At 39.9% G+C, this 22,326-nt stretch overlaps 1 protein-coding gene across 2 annotated transcripts in view; it reads left to right on the forward strand.

Annotated features, from left to right (window-relative positions):
• The window catches only part of LOC109411905 (voltage-gated potassium channel subunit beta-2), a 167,785-nt gene that overhangs the window by 74,742 nt on the left and 70,717 nt on the right, over positions 1–22,326 (forward strand). For both annotated transcript variants that reach the window (XM_062858905.1, XM_062858904.1), the window contains exons 5-6: positions 677–943; positions 14,761–14,945. In XM_062858905.1, coding sequence (XP_062714889.1) covers positions 677–943; positions 14,761–14,945 — 452 coding nt within the window. The remainder of the gene's footprint in view (positions 1–676; positions 944–14,760; positions 14,946–22,326) is intronic.

The raw sequence follows: 22,326 nt of genomic DNA on the forward strand, positions 1-22,326 counted from the left end.
ACGTTTTTACTTCGGCGAACTTTTGTTGGGGATATTTGATTTCAAATATCGACTTCGGTCTAAAATAAATCAATATGTACAATATTTTGCAACTTATATAGTAGGACTGTCCATTTTTTTTTAAATTTTTTCTGATTCTCAAGTCCATCCTCATATTTTGATTGGTATCCAAAAAGAATTACCGGATCAAAATTTTAGCCAAATCTATTGAAATTAAGAAGTGCATCAAATCAATTTAGTGTCTTTTGATTATTTTCGAACTTCAAAAAATCATAACTAAACTGAAACTTGACGAAAATTAATTCATTTAGCACAAATTCGAAGATATACTTGTTTGATACAAGTTCGGCGAACAACATATGCCTATAAATTCAAAGGAAACATACTTACTTATCACATTTGTAATCCGAATTTTGAAGTTAGAAAAGACCAAATTGATTGATGCACCTCTTTATTTGACCAAAACTTTGACCAGTTACTACTTTTTGGATGCCATTAAAATATGAAGGTGGACTTGACAATCAGAGAAAGATTTTGAAAACGTGAGCAGGCCTATTATATAGCTCACTATATAGTCACATTTAGATTTCCAACCCGAACATCGTGTATTGCTTATTAATATCAGTAACAAATAATTTGTACATACCTATTGACCAATGTGAATTCACACTTCCAGCGCGAAGCTCGTGAGGTTCGACAGCTCGACAATGAGCTATTAAATCAGCGTAGAGCTCAGGAAAGGGAACGCCAGGCGCAGTTGGGATCTGAGCGCCAGGCAGCAGCGGTAGTAGTTTCATCTACAACTCAAGACGTCACTATTTTGGAAACATCTGGGACTTCTACATTTACTGCTGACACCAGGCCAAACGAAACATCACCCGGTGTAAAAAGTGCTTCGGAAAACCCTGCAATGTCGTTGAAGGAATGTAGTCAAACTAGTCAGGTATGTTAACTCTTCATCATATGATGTATAGGTATAATTTGTAATTTAAAATGAAATGGTGTTACCCATCTTTTTCGCATTTTTCTCGTAAGGGGGTTATATTTTCCTTAAACAGCATAACCGAACAGCATAATAGAACAGTAGCCATAGATATGCCGGAGGACTTTGTCAAAGACCGCAAAGCATTGTATACGATTCTGAAGTATGTCGATGGACAATAAACTCAACTAGAACTAAATATATTCGATTCTGAAGTAATGTCGATGGACAGCAAACTCAAGTAGAAATAAATATATTCAACATTAAACCTAAAAGGGATACCTGGGGTCCATTGGACCCCAGGCGCCTTTCAGAGCTCCTCTTTGATGGAACACACTCAGCGAGGTGACGAAACTGAGGCCATGAAAGTATCCCTTTTAGGGTTAAAACAACAATACATTAAAAATCAACAAAATACTTACAATCTAGTTTTTCCTCTTTTCTACCCGAGCAGAAGAAAATAACAAGAGAATAACATACCAAGGTATTTATCTTGAATACTACCATACCTTGATATGCCCTTCATAAGGTGGTAATAAGAGACAAAATAACAAAAATTTGTAATTTGTAATTTGTAATTTGAAGTGATGTATTTGTTATCCCAAAGTTATTGAATAACAAACTAATAACATTTCTTGTTATTAAATGTTTCATTTGCTCGATGACTTCATGATATAATAGCAAATCTTGTTCTTCGATTATGTCCACTGCTGAACCAACAAATACTATATCAATACCATATTCTGATCAAATACCTCCAACTGTTGTTGTGATGTTCTCATAACATTTCATAGAATAACGCAGCAATAACAATTTTAGATATTAGAGCACATGTTGCTCTTCGTATGGTATTTGTAAGGTATGCCCTTCTGTCGGGTACAAACACATCCACGAGTTATCTATCTCCGGTGCCTTTGTATGATCCTTATTAATACATTTACATAGTTACCTATAAACCTTGAACATTCAAGTATACCGGTTCATACTTACGTTAAGCTACAGTGTATCAATCAATTGTCCGTATAGCATTTTTTTCGCCAAAATGACTTTTCATTCAAATGTTCATAACAAGGATCGGTAAATTCGCCTCACTCCATTCATATTCACTCCTCTTTGCTGAAGCGAATCGAGAAAGATGCAGCAAGCGGATAGTCGTGATCAAACACGCAACCCCATCACCAGTGGGAAGCGATGCGCAAGCTGGTTGACATGGATATTCGTGGCCGATCGTCGCAGTTTGGATCGCAAGCGAATGAATGAATGGCGAATGGTGACCTATGCTGGTGAGCGATCGAAGCGGCTATTATCATAACTAGAAGAGAATTTCTGCATGTAATGCATACGTTTTTAGTGTATTGTTGTTGAAATGCTAGATTAGTAAAGAAAATAATAAACATTTTTTGAAAACTTCAAATATTCGTACGCGCAATTCACTCACGAATCGCATCACCTCTCCATCGCTTGCGATGCGAATGTGGACGAATGTTTAAATTCCATGTATGGCTTCCCACCGTTCGCCGGTGTTTGCTATCGTCGCTGACAAGCAAACACACAAACTAAAGCGACAACCGTTCGCTGCTGACTGTATTCGAGTATAGAAGAAGATGAAAAGTGGAAATCAGGAACCCTGGTTCATAACTTTTTTATACGTCAATGAAAAACGTTGAAATTTTGACCAATTATAAATCATAGATTGTACGACATTTCCCCGAAAACCAGTTCCCCGAATGAAGTTTCCCCGAAAGTTATTTCCCCGAAAAACGATTCCCCGAACGAACCGTTTCCCTGAATTTACCGTTTCCCCGAAATATTTATAATACTACTTTTAGTACTGGTTACTAATCATTTTCTTGATTAATTCCATTGTCTGAACTAGTCATTGAAACGAAGTAGCGGAAAGTAAGCCTGAGTACAGTCGAGACTCTTATAAGATCACTGGTCGGGGGGCGCAATAGGAATCCGCTTAATAGGAGACTAAGAGCTTATGGGATTTCGGCATTTTGGGGGTGTGGCCTATTATCTCGGATGTGTTAAGAGTTAACGCAATACTTTCTTCGGTAAAGTTTTAGGGCTTGATAAGATCTACCATTTAGAACTTTGGTTCGTATGATTAGTTGGCAATTTGGCCGCTAGAGGGACCAGCAACAATTTGATGCTAAATTGCACTACGGGAACCATATCAGGTTGTCAAGCAAACGTTACGATATGCGACAGCTCAAGACCCTGATAATTTGGAAGGATAGTGTCTTCGGGAAAGTTGTTGGGTACGCCAATAACTTACTGACGATGAGTTGCGAAGTTCGAAATTCCTCCACTGGGCGGCGCTAGTGAGCAAGTAAAATTTCAAAACCTCATATCTCAGAATCCCGATAACTTAGGAATATGGTGTCTTCGGCAAAGTTGATCAGTGTGACATAAACATACATAAAAATAAACACTTGTTTCGCAATTCTGCCACTAGGCGGCGCTAGTGAACATGCAAATTTTAAAAATCTCATAGCTCAGAATCCTGATAACTTAGAAAGTTGGTGTCTTCGGCAAAGTTGATCAGAATGACATAAACTTACATAAAAATAAACACTTGTTTCAAAATTCTGCCACTAGGAGGCGCTAGTGAACTTGCAAATTTTAGAAATATCATAGCTCAGAATTCTGATAACTTAGGAAGTTGGTGTTTTCGGCAAAGTTGATCAGTATGACATAAACTTACATAAAAATAAACATTTGTTTCGCAATTCTGCCACTAGGCGGCGTTTACCGGGTTTTTTCGTCTTTTTTCGACTTTTTTGGCGGTTTTTCGGCTTTACATGTTCACTAACGACGCCTAGTGGCAGAATTGCGAAACAATTGTTTATTTTTATGTAAGTTTATGTCATTCTGATAAACTTTGCCGAAGTCACCAACTTTCTAAGTTATCAGGATTCTGAGCTATGAGATTTCTAAAATTTGTATGTTCACTAGCGCCGCCTAGTGGCAGAATTGCGAAACAATTGTTTATTTTTATGTAAGTTTATGTCATTCTGATCAACTTTGCCGAAGACACCATCTTTCTAAGTTATCGGGGGGAGCGACACTAGTTTTGCTGAGCCGAAAAACCGCCAAAAAAATCGAAAAAAGACGAAAAAACCCGGTAAACTCCGCCTAATGGCAGAATTGCGAAACAAATGTTTATTTTTATGTAAGTTTATGTCATACTGACCAACTTTGCCGAAAACACCAACTTCCTAAATTATCAGGATTCTGAGCTATGTGATTTCTAAAATTTGAAAGTTCACTAGCGCCTCCTAGTGGCAGAATTTTGAACCAAGTGTTTATTTTTATGTAAGTTCTTGTCATTCTGATCAACTTTTCCGAAGACATCGACTTTCTAAGTTATCGGGGGGAGCGACACTAGTTTTGCCAAGCCGAAAAACAGCCAAAAATATCGAAAAAAGACGAAAAAACCCGGTAAACGCCGCCTAGTGGCAGAATTGCGAAACAAGTGTTTATTTTTATGTAAGTTTATGTCATTCTGATCAACTTTGCCGAAGACACCAACTTTCTAAATTATCAGGATTCTGAGCTATGAGATTTCTAAAATTTGTATGTTCACTAGCGCCGCCTAGTGGCAGAATTGCGAAACAAATGTTTATTTTTATGTAAGTTTATGTCATACTGACCAACTTTGCCGAAAACACCAGCTTCCTAAATTATCAGGATTCTGAGCTATGAGATTTCTAAAATTTGAAAGTTCACTAGCGCCTCCTAGTGGCAGAATTTTGAACCAAGTGTTTATTTTTATGTAAGTTCTTGTCATTCTGATCAACTTTTCCGAAGACATCAACTTTCTAAGTTATCGGGGGGAGCGACACTAGTTTTGCCAAGCCGAAAAACAGCCAAAAATATCGAAAAAAGACGAAAAAACCCGGTAAACGCCGCCTAGTTGCAGAATTGCGAAACAAGTGTTTATTTTTATGTAAGTTCATGTCACACTGATCAACTTTGCCGAAGACACCATATTCCTAAGTTATCGGGATTCTGAGATATGAGGTTTTGAAAATTTACTTGCTCACTAGCGCCGCCCAGTGGAGGAATTTCGAACTTCGCAACTCATCGTCAGTAAGTTATTGGCGTACCCAACAACTTTCCCGAAGACACTATCCTTCCAAATTATCAGGGTCTTGAGCTGTCGCATATCGTAACGTTTGCTTGACAACCTGATATGGTTCCCGTAGTGAAATTTAGCATCAAATTGTTGCTGGTCCCTCTAGCGGCCAAATTGCCAACTAATCATATGAACCAAAGTTCTAAATGGTAGATCTTATCAAGCCCTAAAACTTTTCCGAAGAAAGTATTGCGTTAACTCTTAACACACCCGAGATAATAGACCACACCCCCAAAATGCCGAAATCCCATAAGCTCTTAGTCTCCTATAACGCTCACCCCTGTCTAGTAGGAGTTCGTTTAATAGGAGTCCGTTTAATAGGAATTCGTTTAGTAAGAGACTCGACTGTACAAAGTGTGCCGATGTGTAGTCTTTAGAAAGATATCAAGGTCATGGAAACATTCACATCTAATTGATATTGTGCATTCCCTCTTACCATGAATTCTTCGAGTTATAATGTTCTTCATGATGCTTCAATGAGGTTTGCTTTTTTTTTGAATATTGGTCGTTCTTTTCTGTTGTACTGATTGAAAATTACATGGCACTCGACTAAGACCACGCTCATCATAATTTTCCCTTCTTTTATTCATAGGCTGTTCTTTCTATTTATTTTTGAATTTTCAATCGATGAAAACGCCCTTTAAACGCATAATACTTTTAAAACGAGTCATCGTGATTATGGTAGTAATCGGCTAAAGTTCATTGTCATTGTAAAACACATGATCCAGATGACTTCAACTTTAAGTCTTAAAGTATTCTTGCTAGCGAAGGAAGTCTATGAGCACAATTTTAATGTGTATTAACAGGCTTTAAAACAAAAGTCAATGTAATTCAATTTGTTTGACAAACAGATTTGAAGCTAAGCACTCTTCAGTTTTTTTTTTTGTAAATCAATGGATTAACCATGACCGAAGTAGAATTTAGAATTGACATTTCTACAGAACATACTAGTAGTTAGACCGCCGGCAATATTTTGAAAGAACAGTATATGATGAAAGAAGGGAGAATCTTTGATGAAGATTTCTACTATAACGCCTATAGATACCTACTAGAACAGTCGGTCACAAAAAAAAATAAATATAGCAGCAGTCAAATAACTGATGATTGATTGAGCAGTTCTACTTGAAAGAACAGCCTATGTTTGAAAGAAGGAAAATTTTATTAAATGAAAGGTTATTAATTTAGCCAAAAAGACGCTGCTGGATCTTCAGGCAGAAGTATGTCAGGCCGAAGTACGTTAGGCTTCAATCATTAGGCCGAAAGTAGCATTATGCCAGACGAGCATCATTACAACTGAGTTGAAAGCCAAGAAAATACTCAGTTTGATCATATATAACCCAATACTCAAAAGAACAGCCGACTTCTCAAAGAAGGGTAATCTGTCATAGGACAGTCAGTGGTTTGATAAATTACTACCGGCAATAAGCTATGCAATATTACAACTAAAAACCACTACGTGTTATAAAAAGAGGCGAAATTTTCAGATGGAATGTTGGCAGGGTGATCACATCCCAAGTAACATTGTTTAGTCAAATACACTAGAAGAGGTTCTTAGAACCAAAATAAAGCCAAAATAATAGATAGAAAGATTTATGGCGGTTTTCAAAACCTCTACAAGACTAATTGCCTATCAACATGTTACTTGGGTTGATCATCAGTACTTCAGTAACAGTATAACATCAATATCAAGAAATCATCTATGTGAGAAAAGGGAAAAGAATAAAGAAATATTGTAAAATCATGGAAGTATATCCCAGTATCCATAGAATTCCCTAGATTCGAGGAATGTAAAACACTCAAGGGGCTCAAACATCTTCTAGGCCTTCGAAAACAAATTTCAACATTGTTTATGAAGAAAATTAAGAAGACGGCCTACTGACCCATTCTACCCTATGAACGTTAGCTTTGCAACCCATTCGGCTTAACGTACTTCGGTCTGACGTACTTTGGCTAAGCGTACTTTGGCTAAGCGTACTTCGTCCTAAAGACCGGATGCCCCTAGTTGTGCATTGGGTCAATGTTAAATGGCATATGTAATAATCTTTTCGGGGAAATGGTACATTCGGGGAAAAAACATTCGGGGAAACTTCATTCGGGGAACTGGTTTTCGGGGAAATGTCGTACAATCAAATCATACATTGATGATTGGTAAAGTTTTGAGCGAAATTGGGTTGTTTAGTGAATAAAATATTGCTATTTTCTACAGCCTAATCGAAAGAGCTCATTTTTCTGAATATGACGTGAATTTATTGGATTCCAATACCTTTGTTTTGATGTAATTTAACCATCAAAACAAAGGTATTGAAATCCAATAAATTCACGTCAAAACACAAAACAGTTTTAATTTTCGTGGATAGAATGACAGTTCAATCGATAAAATGACAGTTCGACCCGAACAAAAAAAATTCCCCATACAACCTTTAAATGAATTTTAAAAATACAGGGGATGGCCAAAATGTTTGGGATAGGCAACTTTTTTTCTCCCACAAAAAACAATCAACATGCTGTAACTTTTCATAGAGGGCATCGAAAAATTTCAAATTTTGACTGTTTGTCAACCTATTATATGTGCATCATTGGTTCAAATTTGGGCTCGATTGATTAATTTTTCGCGAAGTTAGAACCGTTCGGGTAAAACACTATTTTTTAGACAACTCATTTTTGTGCTGTCATATCTCGGAAACCAGTAAACCGAATTGAATGAATTTTTTAACGTTCATCAACAATATATTGATACTTAATACATCGTTATAAAATGTAATATTTTCTCGCGGCGAATTAAGTTATACCGGGTTGAAAGTTTTACCCATATAGAGGAAAATAAGTCAAATTTACAATACCACACAAAAAATATTACATGTGTTCTTCCTTCAATCTAAATAGGCTCTAATATATCTGATTAGAGATAACTTAAGAACAGAAGTGGAAAATCTTTGGATATCAACACTAAAATTTATTGACATTGATGTAAAAAAATTACATTTTTTTCAAGAAAAATCCAAAAAGTGTCAAACCATGATAACTTTTTTCAACGTTTAAAAAGTATCTAAGTTTTAATAGTTTGTGAAGCATTCACATATTGTTAGTGTACGTTCAAAATTTCATCCAATTCGGTTCACTGGTTTCCGAGATATGACAGCTCAAAAATGAGTTGTCTAAAAAATAGTGTTTTACCCAAACGGTTCTAACTTTGCGAAAAATTTATCAATCGAGCCCAAATTTGTACCAATGATGCACATATAATAGGTTGACAAACAGTCAAAATTTGAGATTTTTTGATGCCCTCTATGAAAAGTTATAGCATGTTGAACTTTTTTGTGAGAGAAAAAAAAGTTGCCTATCCCAAACATTTTGGCCATCCCCTGTAGTTCCCGGACTCCAAAAATTATGAAATTTTGGATTTCGACTAATTTTTGGGCGGAGAATCGGATTATGAAATAATCTGGATACCACTAAAGAACCCAATTGAATAAGTTTCTTGAAAATTATTGAACTTTTACTAAAGCTTCATGGTTTATTAACCCTAAAAGGGATACCTTTATGGCCTCAGTTTCGTCACCTCGCTGAGTGTGTTCCATCAAAGACGAGCTCTGAAAGGCGCCTGGGGTCCAATGGACCCCAGGTATCCCTTTTAGGGTTAAACATAATTTCAATACTCTATATCTCAAAGAATATTGGGTGAAATTTGACGGAACACTAACACATTTAATAGAGGTATATATAGAGGTATATTTAGCTGTTTTTGTGTGTATTTTGGTATTTTCGAGATAATTGCTTTTTGTTATAAAGTTATCATGAAATAGCTTGCGTCCAACTGTTTACCGGGACACTTTCAAGAGTCAATTAGGAAATATTTTCAACTCACATGGTTTCTAGGTTTTCTTCTTCTTCTTTATGGCTCTACGTTCCCACTGGGACTTGGCCTGCCTCGCTTCAACTTAGTATTCTTTGAGCACTTCCACAGTTATTAATTGAAGGGCTTTCTTTGTCTACCATTGCATGAATTTGTATATTGTGAGTACAATGATACACTATGCCCAGAGAGTCGAAAAAGTTTTCTCGACCGGAACGGGAATCGAACCTGCCATCTCTGGATTGGCGATTCATAGCCTTAACCACTAGGCTAACTGGAGACCCATGGTTTCTAGTAAAATGGTCAAAATAGGCTTGGAACTGATGTTCATTTATTTCATTTCATTTTAAAAATAACTCTAAAACAGTAGACTGAAGAATTTTGAGTTGTTTGTTTTGTCAAAATAAACAACTTTTCCGAGGACGCAGTGGCGTAGTCAGGGATTGTCTCAGGGAGGGGTTTTCAACGGTCAATGATACCTGTTTTGATTTGGACACATTCTCTTCTACTGTGACGATACCACGTATTGAACCAACTTTTCTAATGAAAACTAAACGTTCATTAGCTCATACTTATCGCAAATATTACTAGGAATCCGAATATGCAAAAATATTTGAGGTTTGTGGTCGTATTTATGCGTTACAGTGTAAAATCTTCCCAAAAAGGCGTCAAAACGTTGTAATGTCACGGTAGAATATGTCTTTGACACTTACATTTTGTAAACAATAATGAACAATTCTATTCATAAATCGACGTAAAGCGCTTTATACTGGAAATTTGTTCCACAAATTTTGGCTCTGGGAGGGGGGTGTAACCTAACCCCCTCCCCCCCGTGGCAACACCAGGCGAGGACGCCAAGAATCGCCACCCATGCGATTGAGCTACCATCAACTACATTTTTGCAATTGAAGCCCTTAGTTTATTTCACAACCCTTCCCAAATAGTACACAAGTCACAAAGGACCTGCGCTGTAAACAGGTTTTTTGTTGTACAGGAGTTGAATTCATAAAAATTATAATTCAAAGGCACAATAACTTGAAAATAACTCGTAGCTTTATGGATCTAAAGGTCTGAGCCAGTAAAAAGAGAGAGAAAAAAGCTCTTAGTTTATAGCAAAAAAAAAAATGTCGCAGGCACCATGTGTCAGAAATGCTTCATTTAGGAGTAACTAATTTTGTCCCGCTAGATTACAAACTTGATTCTTAGTGCCATCTTATTCTTCTTTATTCTGGTACTAAGTTTCCACTGGCACTTAGTGCTGCTTGAGCACATCGGTAGTTATTCTTTGCCTGCCATTGCATAAATTTGTATATTATTAGGCAAGTATAGCGCATTTATTTCACCACTGGACTAGCACACGAGCTTTCAAGAGTGCGAAAACGTAAATAAAAGTGCGTGATTGCAACAAATCAACTCGGTGTGTTCAGAGCACTTATTCAGCATAAATCAAAGAAATAGTGCGCCAAAGAAATCAACTGGTTTTGATGCAATCGCGCACTTTTATTAACGTTTTCGCACTTATAAAGACTGAGTGCGCAGTTCAGTGGTGAACCAAAGGCGCAATTCAATGATACAATATGCCCAGGTAAGTTGAGAAAATTTACTCGACCGAAACGAGAATCGAACCCGCCGTCTTTAAGTTAGCGATCTAAAGCCATTTCTACTACTAGGTTATCTAAAGATCCTTAGAGCCATACTTACCTTTACTTACCGATCAGGCTAAGGCCGGGGTGGTTTCTGCTGTACATAGTAGCCGTCTCCATTCCACTCGGTCCATGGCTGTTTGTCTCCAGTTCCGCACTCTGCGTAGGGTCCGCAGATCGTCCTCCACTTGGTCAACCCACCTAGCACGCTGCGCACCACGTCTTCTTGTACCGGTCGGATGACTCTCGAGAACCATTTTAGTCGGGTTGCTATCCGACATCCTGATGACGTGACCCGCCCACCGTAGCATCCCGATTTTCGCGGTATGGACGATGGTTGGTTCTCTCAGCTGCTGATGCAGCTCGTGGTTCATTCACCTCCTCCAAGTCTCGTCTTCCATCTGCACTCCGCCGTAGATGGTACGCAACACCTTCCGTTCGAAAACTCCAATGGCGCGTTGGTCCTCTGCACGTAGGGTCTATGTTTCGTGCCCATAGAGGACGACCGGTCTAATCAGCGTTTTGTTGATGGTAAACTTCGTGTTACGGCGAATTTTATTCGATCGTAAAGTTCTGCGGAGTCCAAAGTAAGCACGATTTCCTGCCACAATGCGCCTCTGAATTTCTCTGCTGGTGTCGTTGTCGGCGGTCACCAGTGAGCCCAAGTACACGAATTGTTCAACCGCTTCGATTTCATCACCGTCGATATAAATTCGGGGTGGCGGGCGCGCTGATTCCTCCCTGGAGCCCTTTGCCATCATGTACTTTGTCTTTGACACATTAATGACAAATCCTATTCGTTTGGCTTCACTCTTTAGTCGGATGTACGTTTCCGCCATCGTCTCAAATTTACGAGCAATAATATCAATATCATCAGCGAAACCAAGCAGCTGAACGGACTTCGTGAAAATCGTCCCACTCGTGTTTATCCCCGCTCTCCTAATTACACCCTGTAAAGGAATGTTATACAGCAAACACGAAATACCATCACCTTGCCGTAACCCTCCACAAGATTCGAAGGGACTCGAGAGTGTCCCTGATACTCGAACTACGCACATTACTCGATCCATCGTCGCCTTGATCAACCGTGTCAGTTTATCCGGGAATCCGTATTCGTGCATAATCTGCCATAGCTGTTCTCGATCGATTGTATCATACGCCGATTTGAAATCGATGAACAAGTGATGTGTGGGCACATTGTATTCGCGGCGTTTCTGCAACACCTGGCGGATAGCGAACATCTGGTCTGTTGTAGCGCGTTCACTCATAAATCCAGCCTGATATTGCCCCACGAACTCTCTTGCAATCGGTGATAGTCGGCGGCATAAAATTTGAGAGAATATCTTGTAGGCAGCGCTCAGTAGTGTGATCGCGCGGTAGTTCCCGCAATTCAACTTGTCGCCTTTTTTGTAGATGGGACACACGATACCTTCCATCCATTCCTCCGGTAATACTTCCTCCTCCCAAATCTTGGTAATGACCCAGTGTAGTGCTCTCACCAGTGCTTCTCCACCGTATTTTAGAAGCTTTCTTGGTAGTTGATCTGCTCCAGCGGCTTTGTTGTTTTTCAACCGGCCAACCTCCTCCTCAATCTCTTGGAGGTCAGGGGCCGGAAGTCTTCCGTCCTGTGCACATACTCCTAGATCTGTTACCACGCCACCTTCGGTACTTGCAACGTCGCTATTGAGGTGCTCATCGTAATGCTGCCGCCACCTCTCGACCACCTCACGCTCGCTCATGAGAATATTCCCGTGATTATCTCGGTACATGTCGGCTTGTGGCACAAAGCCTCTGCGCGAGCGGTTCAGCTTCTCGTAGAACTTTCGTGTGTCCTTAGCGCGGTATAGCTCCTTCATCGCTTCGCGATCTCGTTCTTCCTGCTGGCGCTTCTTCACCCGGAAGACTGAGTTCTGCCTGTTCCGCGCCTGTTTGTAACGTGCCTCATTCGCTCTCGTACGGTGTTGCAGCTTTCTCGCCCATGCTGCATTCTTCTCGTTTTTCAACTGTTCACATTCGCCGTCGTACCAGTCGTTTCTGTGATTCGGATTCGCGAAGCCTAGTGCTGTAGCCGAGGTAATACCTATGGCGGATCGGATGTCCCTCCAGCCATCTTCAAGTGTAGCTGCGCCAAGCTGCTCTTCCGTTGGTAGGGCCACTGCTAACTGCTGCGCGTAGTCTTGTGCCACTTCTACGTTACGCAGCTGCTCGATGTTGAGCCGCGGCGTTCGGCTTCGACGCGTGGTGATAACTGTCGAAAGTTTTGAGCGCATGCATACAGCGACTAAGTAGTGATCCGAATCTATATTCGCACTGCGGTATGTGCGGACATTGGTTATATCCGAGAAGAATTTACCGTCGATTAGAACGTGGTCGATTTGATTTTCTGTTTGTTGGTCGGGTGATCTCCAGGAGGCTTTGTGGATATCTTTGCGGGGGAAGAAGGTGTTTCGGACTACCATACCACGGGAGGCTGCAAAGTTTACGCATCGCTGGCCGTTATCATTCGATACGGCGTGCAGGCTGTTTCGCCCGATTACCGGTCTGTACATTTCCTCCCTTCCTACCTGCGCGTTCATGTCGCCGACAACGATTTTCATGTCACGCGGCGAGCAACCATCGTATGTTTGCTCTAACTGCGCGTAGAACGCTTCTTTCTAGTCATCAGGTCTCCCTTCGTGTGGGCAGTGGACGTTAATGATGCTGTAGTTGAGAAAACGGCCCTTAACTCTCAACATGCACATCCTTGCGTTGATCGGCTGCCACCCGATCACACGTTGTCGCATCTTGCCCAACACTATAAATCCTGTTCCCAGTTCATTGGTGGTGCCACAGCTTTGGTAGAAGGTAGCCGCTCGATGCCCGCTTTTCCACACTTTCTGTCCAGTCCAACAAAGTTCCTGCAACGCCACGATGTCGAAGTTGCGGGGATGTAGTTCGTCGTAAATTATCCTGTCACATCCTGCGAAACCTAGTGACTTGCAATTCCATGTTCCAAGTTTCCAATCCTAGTCCTTATTTCGTCGCGTGGGTCTTTGCCGATTGTATCGAGTCATATTTTCTCCTATGTTATTTGCAATGGGGATTTTTACGGGTGGCTTATTGGGCCTACGCCAAGACTCCTGTCTCGCCATCGTGCCAGTTCTGTTTAACGTCCCAACCACACGGCAACGCTGATGGGGCTACCACCTTGGACAGAGATGGAATCCTCCTTAGAGCAAAACAAGAGAACAAAAAATCTGCACCACGCTCCCGCATCCAATGCCAGAGTGGCTTCTCTCGGTTTCTTTCACCTTCCTGCTTGCAGCTTGTGACACCGAAACATGTGCGGATTTGTTTGCACAAAAAAGTGCGTTTGCTCAAAATTGAGGCACTTTGTGCACCGGGAGTTAACATAAATATACTTATGCTCATAAAATCAATAATTAACAAGCGTACAAGTATTTATGTATGCAATTGTGTCATGCAATGCGAACGGAACGATCATACTGCGGAATACGCCGGTGAAATTGCCGAACAACTTTGCGGGAGCCTCAAAAATGATGCACAACAATGTTTCTCTTTGAGCTGATTTTTATAGTTCGACGTTTCTCTTTGTTTTCGCATGCTTCCTCCTTGCGCTACGCTCCCGCACAAATGATAGCGGTGGGAGCGTACAAAGATAAAGAGAACAAAAACATGCATTTGAGGCACATTGCGGGAGCAAATGACAAGCCTGACCTTGGATCTAGCTGGGCGTGGTGCAATGTTTCTTACTAAGCCGCTGGATGCCAGAACAGACGCTGTTTGAGCCGCACCTCATTGGTGAACAGACGCTCTAATCGTACCTCCTCAATCTAGCTGAAGTCAGAAGGACAACAGTGCCCAGGCTGCACTACCAGCTAAGCACACAAATCTTAGCTGGCGGTCTTTGTCATCGCTTGACCCGTGGAAGCATGAGGTAGGAACTTGTGAGGACCAGAGCTATACTGGACGCTCTCCTTATCGACTCACCATTTGCAGCCCAAACCAATCCTTAGAGCCATGGAAGAGCCTAAAAAAGTAATAGTGACATAAACTAAAATTTGCCTAAAATTATATATTTGTCCCAATACCCCGTTTTAAAAATTCAATAATAATCAAATATTCTAATTAATTTCAGGAGGAAAACACGCATCAAATATCTCCTATGAATGTGGCTATGTTCAATAAAACATCCAATTTAGAATATCAGGAAACAACACCAGCAATTCCTTTCGAGTTCATACAGAATCGACAGGATTCTACTGAAAGCGAATTGTCAACAACTTATTCACAATCACAATCGGAAGCGTATCAGAAGCTAATGTAAGTACATATAACAATTAATGCGTTGTAGGGTCAGAATGCCATTATAAATATACGCTCTATATTCATACATTTTTTTTTTTGGTCTGCAGCACTAATCGATCTCTTTCTTTTTGTCATGCATTATAGTAAACAATACAAAAAACAGTGCTTTAATCGTATGTTTTAAATAGGATTAGAGTATCCAGCCTAAGAATACAGTATCGGACAATCAAAATGCACCAAACCAAATTAGTCAACTTTAAATTGCCACATATTTGTCATTTCTCAATCGTTTGTTTTAACTTCTTTGTGACATACTACAAAATGCAATAGTTTCAGACGGTTGCATTTTGACAATTAAAATGCACCAAAAGAAAAAATCTTATAGCAAAAAATGCTGATATTTTTGAATATGGGTTCCGATAATTCAAGGAATCATAGTTGTACAGTGCCGATTCGTTCGATGGAGGCTCGTTAGATGGGCTGCCTCGATGGTTGAATGTTCACTGGTTGGGGCAAAACGCAACTTAAAAGCACTGCACAATGGTCCACGAAACAGATTTACGAGGAAAGATATGCATTCAGCGCCTTCAAATGATTTTTTAGATTAATATGGTCTTCTACAAAGTTGTCCTTAAAAATAAGGCCCTCTTTTCAATATACATGAAAATTAGGGTGCTCCATATTTTTAAAGAAATTGGGAACCAAATTTTTTTATTTTCAAGAATAACTAGGTATATACATTCTTCGAGGAAGTTGTACAGTAAAACCTCCATGAGTCGATATTGAAGGGACCATCGACTCAAGGAAATATCGAGTGGTGGAACAAAAATCCTTCGGGAAGCTTTTTGAGGGACCATCATAGTAACCCAGAAATTATTTTTCAGTATGGAAAAATTTACCTCCATGAGTCGATATCAATTCAAAGAACATCGACTCATGGAGGTTCGACTGTAGATCTATCAATTTTGAGCAAGTTTGCTGAAGAAACTTTTTATGTAGCTTTAAAATTGATCGATCTAGAGATATTTTTCTGAATAAGCTTAGGGTGGTTCAAGAAACACCGATTTCCTGGCGTTAACTTTTTCAGTTTCGATTTTTCATCAGAGTCGCCCAAGAAACACATGTAGAATATTTGAAGATGCGTCGTTTCGTGCGCTGAAATGGTCTTTATCTCTTTTGGTTCAATAGTTACAGGTGTTTTCCCTAAAAAATCTCAATTTTTTGCCCCAACGAACGAATACGGTTCGCTAATCGGGGCGCAATCGTGACCCAACAAGCGAATCCGGATTGTATTTAGCCCTTCCTATTGGTGTCTGGATGACTTACAGTCTCTGAATAAAACTAACTTCCCAACTTTTTTTTTATTCCTTGTTGGGTATCTAAGTCACTACAACCAGTTGTTAGATCTATTGTGACATAGGGTAAGTGTACCAATTATGGCTATAGTACCAATTATTCGCCATAGTTAATTTTCACCCTTTAACGATGTAAATCAACAAGAAAAATTTTGTGAACAACAGATCACGTTCACAAAAGATAGTCGCACTCATTTAAACTCCACATTTTCCTCAAATCATGGTAAAAATAAATAATTTTTCTTAAAATTTCGGCTTCCACGCACCCTTTTTCGCCATAGTGTACCAGTTATGGCTAACCCCATAAGGAATGCATGCAAATAGTGAGAAAAGGAACCGAATTTTAAAAATATTACCATAACTGGCATGATTGCCACACGCTGTATAATATAATATGTATCATTGGCGCACGCTGTAATCAATACTAAAAGTAGTTTTGGCTCCATTTCTTTATTTTTTCTGTAAAGTATCCAGACACGAATGCCACATAAGTGGTAAAGTGTCTTTAATAAATATTAATAATAATAATAATGTAAAGTATGGAAACTAAGACTGCCTCGCAAAAGTGGTTTTTTCCCAGTTTAAATTCCATTCTGAAATAACAGTCAGATATACCACAAAACGGTTCTGGTCCTATGAATTGGTGTGACGAACCAAGCCTTGCCAACATATCAGCTAGTTCGTTTCCATCAATTCCACAGTGCCCTGGAACCCAAAACATAATATGGTCATATTTACCACGGACTAGTATGACTATGTCATCAACGAAGCCAATTATTTCAAAGCCATGTGCTTCCGATTGTTTGAGGAGATCATCAACTATCAAGGGCCTTGTGGGCACCCTTTCACTGCTCTAATGCTAATAAATGAGCTTCCAAGGTTTGACGATATCTCTCTTTCTGATAACATTTCTCCAATCCAATTAACAATACATCCGTCAAAACCACCTTTGGCATAGCATTCCTCATTGAACTGTACACGGAACTACAAATCAACCCAAATTTATGTTCTTTTGACGCAATCCCGCACCTCCGTGGAATTACTCAAATTTGCGTCAAACAGCGATAGTGGTCACTAGGTAAATCTCATTTGATCGCTGCAAAAATTTTCACCCAGTGGTAAGTTATTTTCACCCAGCGGAGGCCTTATGTATACGTACGCGAGCGGTCGTACGGCACTGGTTTTCTTTTCTGTTCTCACGACCAACGAGTCACACAATTAATTAAAGCACTTTATTTCCTATAAACTTATCTTTCTAACACTTAACTACGATCATCCACCAAAACAACGACCGACGATCAACCACCGATAAGTCACCGCAGAGAGACGAAAACGTACGCCGACGGTCCACACAAGTTCTAAGGGCAATACACCACAGCCCCGGGTAACGACACCACAACAATACAACCCCGCCCGGCGTCAATCGCGGGCCTTTTAACTTGCCGTCGCAAGAACTCATTCTCCCGATCTGAAAAGAAATAAGAGAAAAGAGAAAAGCCAAACCGGGCGTCGTCCACTCTGGCTTCATTAGTTCGGCCACGTGACTGAGACCTTGTTGGGGTTCAGTCAGCGCTGCCGGGCGACAAACAAAAATTAAAAGAAAAACATTTCTCCGGCATTGGAGCGAGAACGTTATATCACCAGGTCAACCAGCAACAAGCAGTAAGCATTCTCTCTGCTTGCATCGCTTGTTTCTTGGTTAACCGGCGTTGGCCTATAAACAATGACCGTGAAATCCACATGTGATGTAATCCACTAATTGCGTGGAGCACCATGGGGAAATAAAGGGTCTTTCTTAGATCAATGGTGATCATTGATCTTTAGAATTATTCAATACAGGGAGGGAAATGCTTCCTTTGGTCGGCAGGACCGCTACATCCGCCCCCCCTTAAATTAAGTTTTTATTTGTGAAGCAAAGAAAAACTTGCAGTAGGCATTCGGCTAGCGTATACATTTGCGGGTTAAAGATTATCTTGCAAAAACGAACTAAACTAATCCTTATTTCTTTCCCTACTCTAAGATGATTCACCTTCCTCCTGACGCTCGAGTCTATCAAAATGCCGCTTCGTGTTTGTGTTGCAGTAGAAGTTTCATCGACCGAAACTAGATTTCAAGCACCAAAAGCGGGTTATTTGTAGGGTTGTCCATTGAACGAGTCTCTCAACCAACCGCCATAATCTTTAAACTCGGAGTACCTCCCAAATAGTAACCACCAGTCAGAAATGGCGTGGGTTCGGATCCCACCGCTGTCACCAGAATGTATACGGTCGAGTCGCGAGCACTGGTTTTCTTTTCTGTTCTCACGACCAACGAGTCACACAATTAATTAAAGCACTTTATTTCCTATAAACGCAAATTTAGGTTTAGTCAAGATAACCCAAATTTGGCTTCTTCCACGGAGCCGCACGGATATGTCGGTGCTTCTCTCTTCGTTTTTGACAACATTCGTGTGGGGTGAGGGAGAAAACAACCCAATGCTGAGTAAAAACTATAAGCTGTTTAGCCAAATTTGAGTTTTTAGAACTTATTCTTTGGGTTTAAATATTTTTTCAGTGTAGGATGTGTTATCGAACGCTCCTTCAATGTCAAGAAACGCTGCAAGTGAAATCTTTCCAGTTTTGTAACCAACTTATAAAGTGCAGTTACCGAAGATTTGCCCTCTTGATATGCAAATTGATTTTTGCTTAAAGGGCATTTTGTTAAATATGACGATTTAATTTGCTCGTCTAGTACTTTTCCATTATTTTTAACATAACGGACGATAACCTTATGGTTCTGAAGGATTTTGGTGATGATTTATCCTTCTTACTAGCCTTTGGTATAAAAGTGACACGCACTTCTCGCCAAGCTTTAGGGATGTAGCATAACGATAAGCTCAATCTGAACAATTTATTTAAAATGGGTGTAATGTTTTCTTTACCCTTCTGCAGTAGTACAGGGAAAATTTCATCAATACCAGGCGCTTTGAAGGGTTCAAAGGAATCTATCGCCTATTCAACTTTTTGTTGTTATAATTTTATTGGCCAGAATGCTTGCATCACTCCTGAAACTTTCTAACCCAGTTGCGTCATGAATTTCATGACTATATCTCCTGGTTCCATTGTCATCAGTTTGAGATACAGATGCATCTTGGTCTTGAGCTGAAATAAGCGTAGAACACGGAAAATGCGTTTTCATCATTGTTTCTAAAATTTCACTGGTACATACTCGTTGTAAAAGAGCCGTTCTCTTTTTTAAGAATGCCCAGGCCAATTGAATGGCGAGGACTTTTTGCAACCTGGCTGCAATTGGAGTACAGTGCCGATTCGTTGGCTGCTCATTAGATGGGCTGTCTCGATCGTTAGATGTTCACTTGTTGGGGCAAAACCCAACTAGAAGGCACTGCCAATGTCAAAATTGATGTCAAAATGAGTTTGACGTCTGGCCCCCGTCGCATCGCACCTCTTATATACAAAACGTTTGTGCAAGTCTGCGAGTGTTTCGTGACATATTTCTCGTCACTTGCGTGTGCCTAGAGCATTTTGATCAGTTGTCAGTTGCCCCAACCAACGAACTCGATTCGGTAATCGGGGCGCAGTTGTGACCCAACCAGCGAATCCAGACTGTACTCTCAATGTTTTCACATGTGTGCCTCCAATTTATCCTCTTTGACCTTCGGATTTCTCTGTTATAAATATTAAGAGACTCTTTGTATTGTTCCCACTGCTGTGTTCTTTTAGCCCGGTTAAATAGTTTCCGGGTTTTCTTTCGTAGTTTTTGCAGGTTGTTTTCCGCCAAGGCACATCTCTATATGAAGAGCGTTTCTTAGGAGCATAACTGCCATGGAATGCCTGTTGAATCAGGCTTGAAAGTGTTGTAGCGCTATTTTCAAGCCCATAACAAGAATTTGGGATGTTATTGAAACTGTCACATAGAATTCCCGTGGAAAGCTTTGAAGTACATATGAAGCTCCCAGTTTCTATGAGTTGATGACCAGCCTCATATTCAAGCAAAATAAACTTGTGATCAGATAAAGAGGTTTCGTCTGACACATGCCAATTTTTGATTTTTTGATAGTGTTTTTGCCTAATGGCATTTGTAAAAGTAGGTTCATTTCCAGAAATGAAATCTAAAATGTGTTCGCATCACATCCAATTATGATAGCTTTATTTAAAAATAAATAAGTACGATTATATATAAAATAAGTATATTCAACATATATTTTAACCTGATGTATAGGAAAACATAATGAAAAAAGAAGAAGTAAAAAAGACCGACAAAAAGTAATAATAATAATAAAAAAGCGGGACTTAACTTTTGCAATGTGTTACTTGCCAAGGTAGGAGCTTTTTACCCTTGTCTCCCCTTGCGACTCTGCTTATATGTAGTGTTAGCACGCCATAAACGTTGTGATTTGTTATTTTGTTTATAATTGGTCAAAATTTTATCGTTTATGATTGACGTATAAAAAAAGTTATGAACATTTGAAAGACAACGTACAATCTACAATCTACAAATTCACAAACTGCAACATCATTAAAGCTCTCTTCATAAATTACAACATTACATTCGGAATATCACCAATAATTACAAACAAAATCATGAACGCAAAACACTTCTTTAACATAAACTTTCTAGTTTTCTACGATGGAAGAAACACCATCTTTAGTCATCACAACCGGCTATCAGGTATGGCTAACTGTTGTGTGACTGGAAGGGAGAGTGGCGTCACTGTCAAAATTGGAGCAGCGATCATCTGTCGAATACATACAAATTCTTGTTCCTAACGAGTAGGAGACCTGTGAGTGTGATCATCTCACCAAAATGATAGTGTACACAAATAGTTCCATTTGCAGCTACCGCAGCCCACTGGTAATTTAGTTGCCAACTTTACTTTGCAAATAGTTTAAAACCTCCCCATCCAGAGCTAAACTTATATAATGCAAAAGAAATGAAATTGGGTTAGGAATCCATGTACGTACACAGCAAAAAAAATCTGGTGATATCACATCACTTTCGCTGCACATCAGTTAGGACAGAATCCTAAGCTCCAGAGACAGCTAAATTAAGTTCAGCCAATGAGAATGGATTACAAAGCTCAAGAAAATAATGTCTTATATGTGTTTTACTGTGTCGACTGAGTGATTAGCCTAGTTATTGAACGTCTGATCACCTAATTAATGTTTTCCGTGTGTAAAACTCTTATTTTTGTACCCGTACGCTGTTGTTGTGGCGTGTGAATACTGTGTGCAAAAATTGAAAGTGCAGTTTTATTGGTTTTCGACGCGAATTCTTTAATATTTGGTGTTTAATTTCAACGCACTAATCAGTCGCCCTTCGCTTGCTGTCTGTTTTTTTACCCGGGCAAAATGCCCGTGGGTATGGATGGTGAAGACAAAGAGCTCGGCTGCTGCAATCAGCCGTGCGCGCAATGTGCTCTACCAATTGAAGACGGCAACGCTTGTGTTGAATGCTTTGGCCGTTGCAAGCTGTTTATCCACGTTCACTGCTTGCCTGGTGCGACAAGTGATGAGATAGTGATACTACAGAAAATAAAAAATGCTGTGTTTGTGTGTGACGCGTGCCTGAGTCTGGCTGAATTTGACGACAGGCACAGTGAAAAGCGATTGGATGAAATTTCCTGTAAATTGAATGATCTCGCGAGTGCGGTTGAAATAGTGAAAAATGTTGAACAAGTTGTGCGGCGAGTTGTGTGTGAGGAAATAGCGCGCGTGAGCAATTCCAATGTGGCCAGTGGTGAAAATGACACACCTCGTCGTATGATTACCCGTGCATCTGCTAAACGGAGAAAAATCAATGTGTCGGGGAGTAATGCGGAAGCTGATGAGACTCCGAAAACATCTTTTGCGGATGTGTTGAAAATAAATTCCGGAAGAAAAGTGATGGAACAACCAAAGAAAAACATACCGATACAGAAACCAAATCCAGTGGTGATCGTCAAACCGAAGTCAGGAGTGCAGATCGAAGACGTTCGTGCCGAGCTGCGGAAGAAAGTGGATGCCCGGCATTTGAATGTGAAACGTGTTACAAACGGCAAAAAT

The sequence above is a fragment of the Aedes albopictus genome, chromosome 3 (assembly GCF_035046485.1).
Source record: "Aedes albopictus strain Foshan chromosome 3, AalbF5, whole genome shotgun sequence".
Lineage (NCBI taxonomy): Eukaryota > Metazoa > Arthropoda > Insecta > Diptera > Culicidae > Aedes > Aedes albopictus.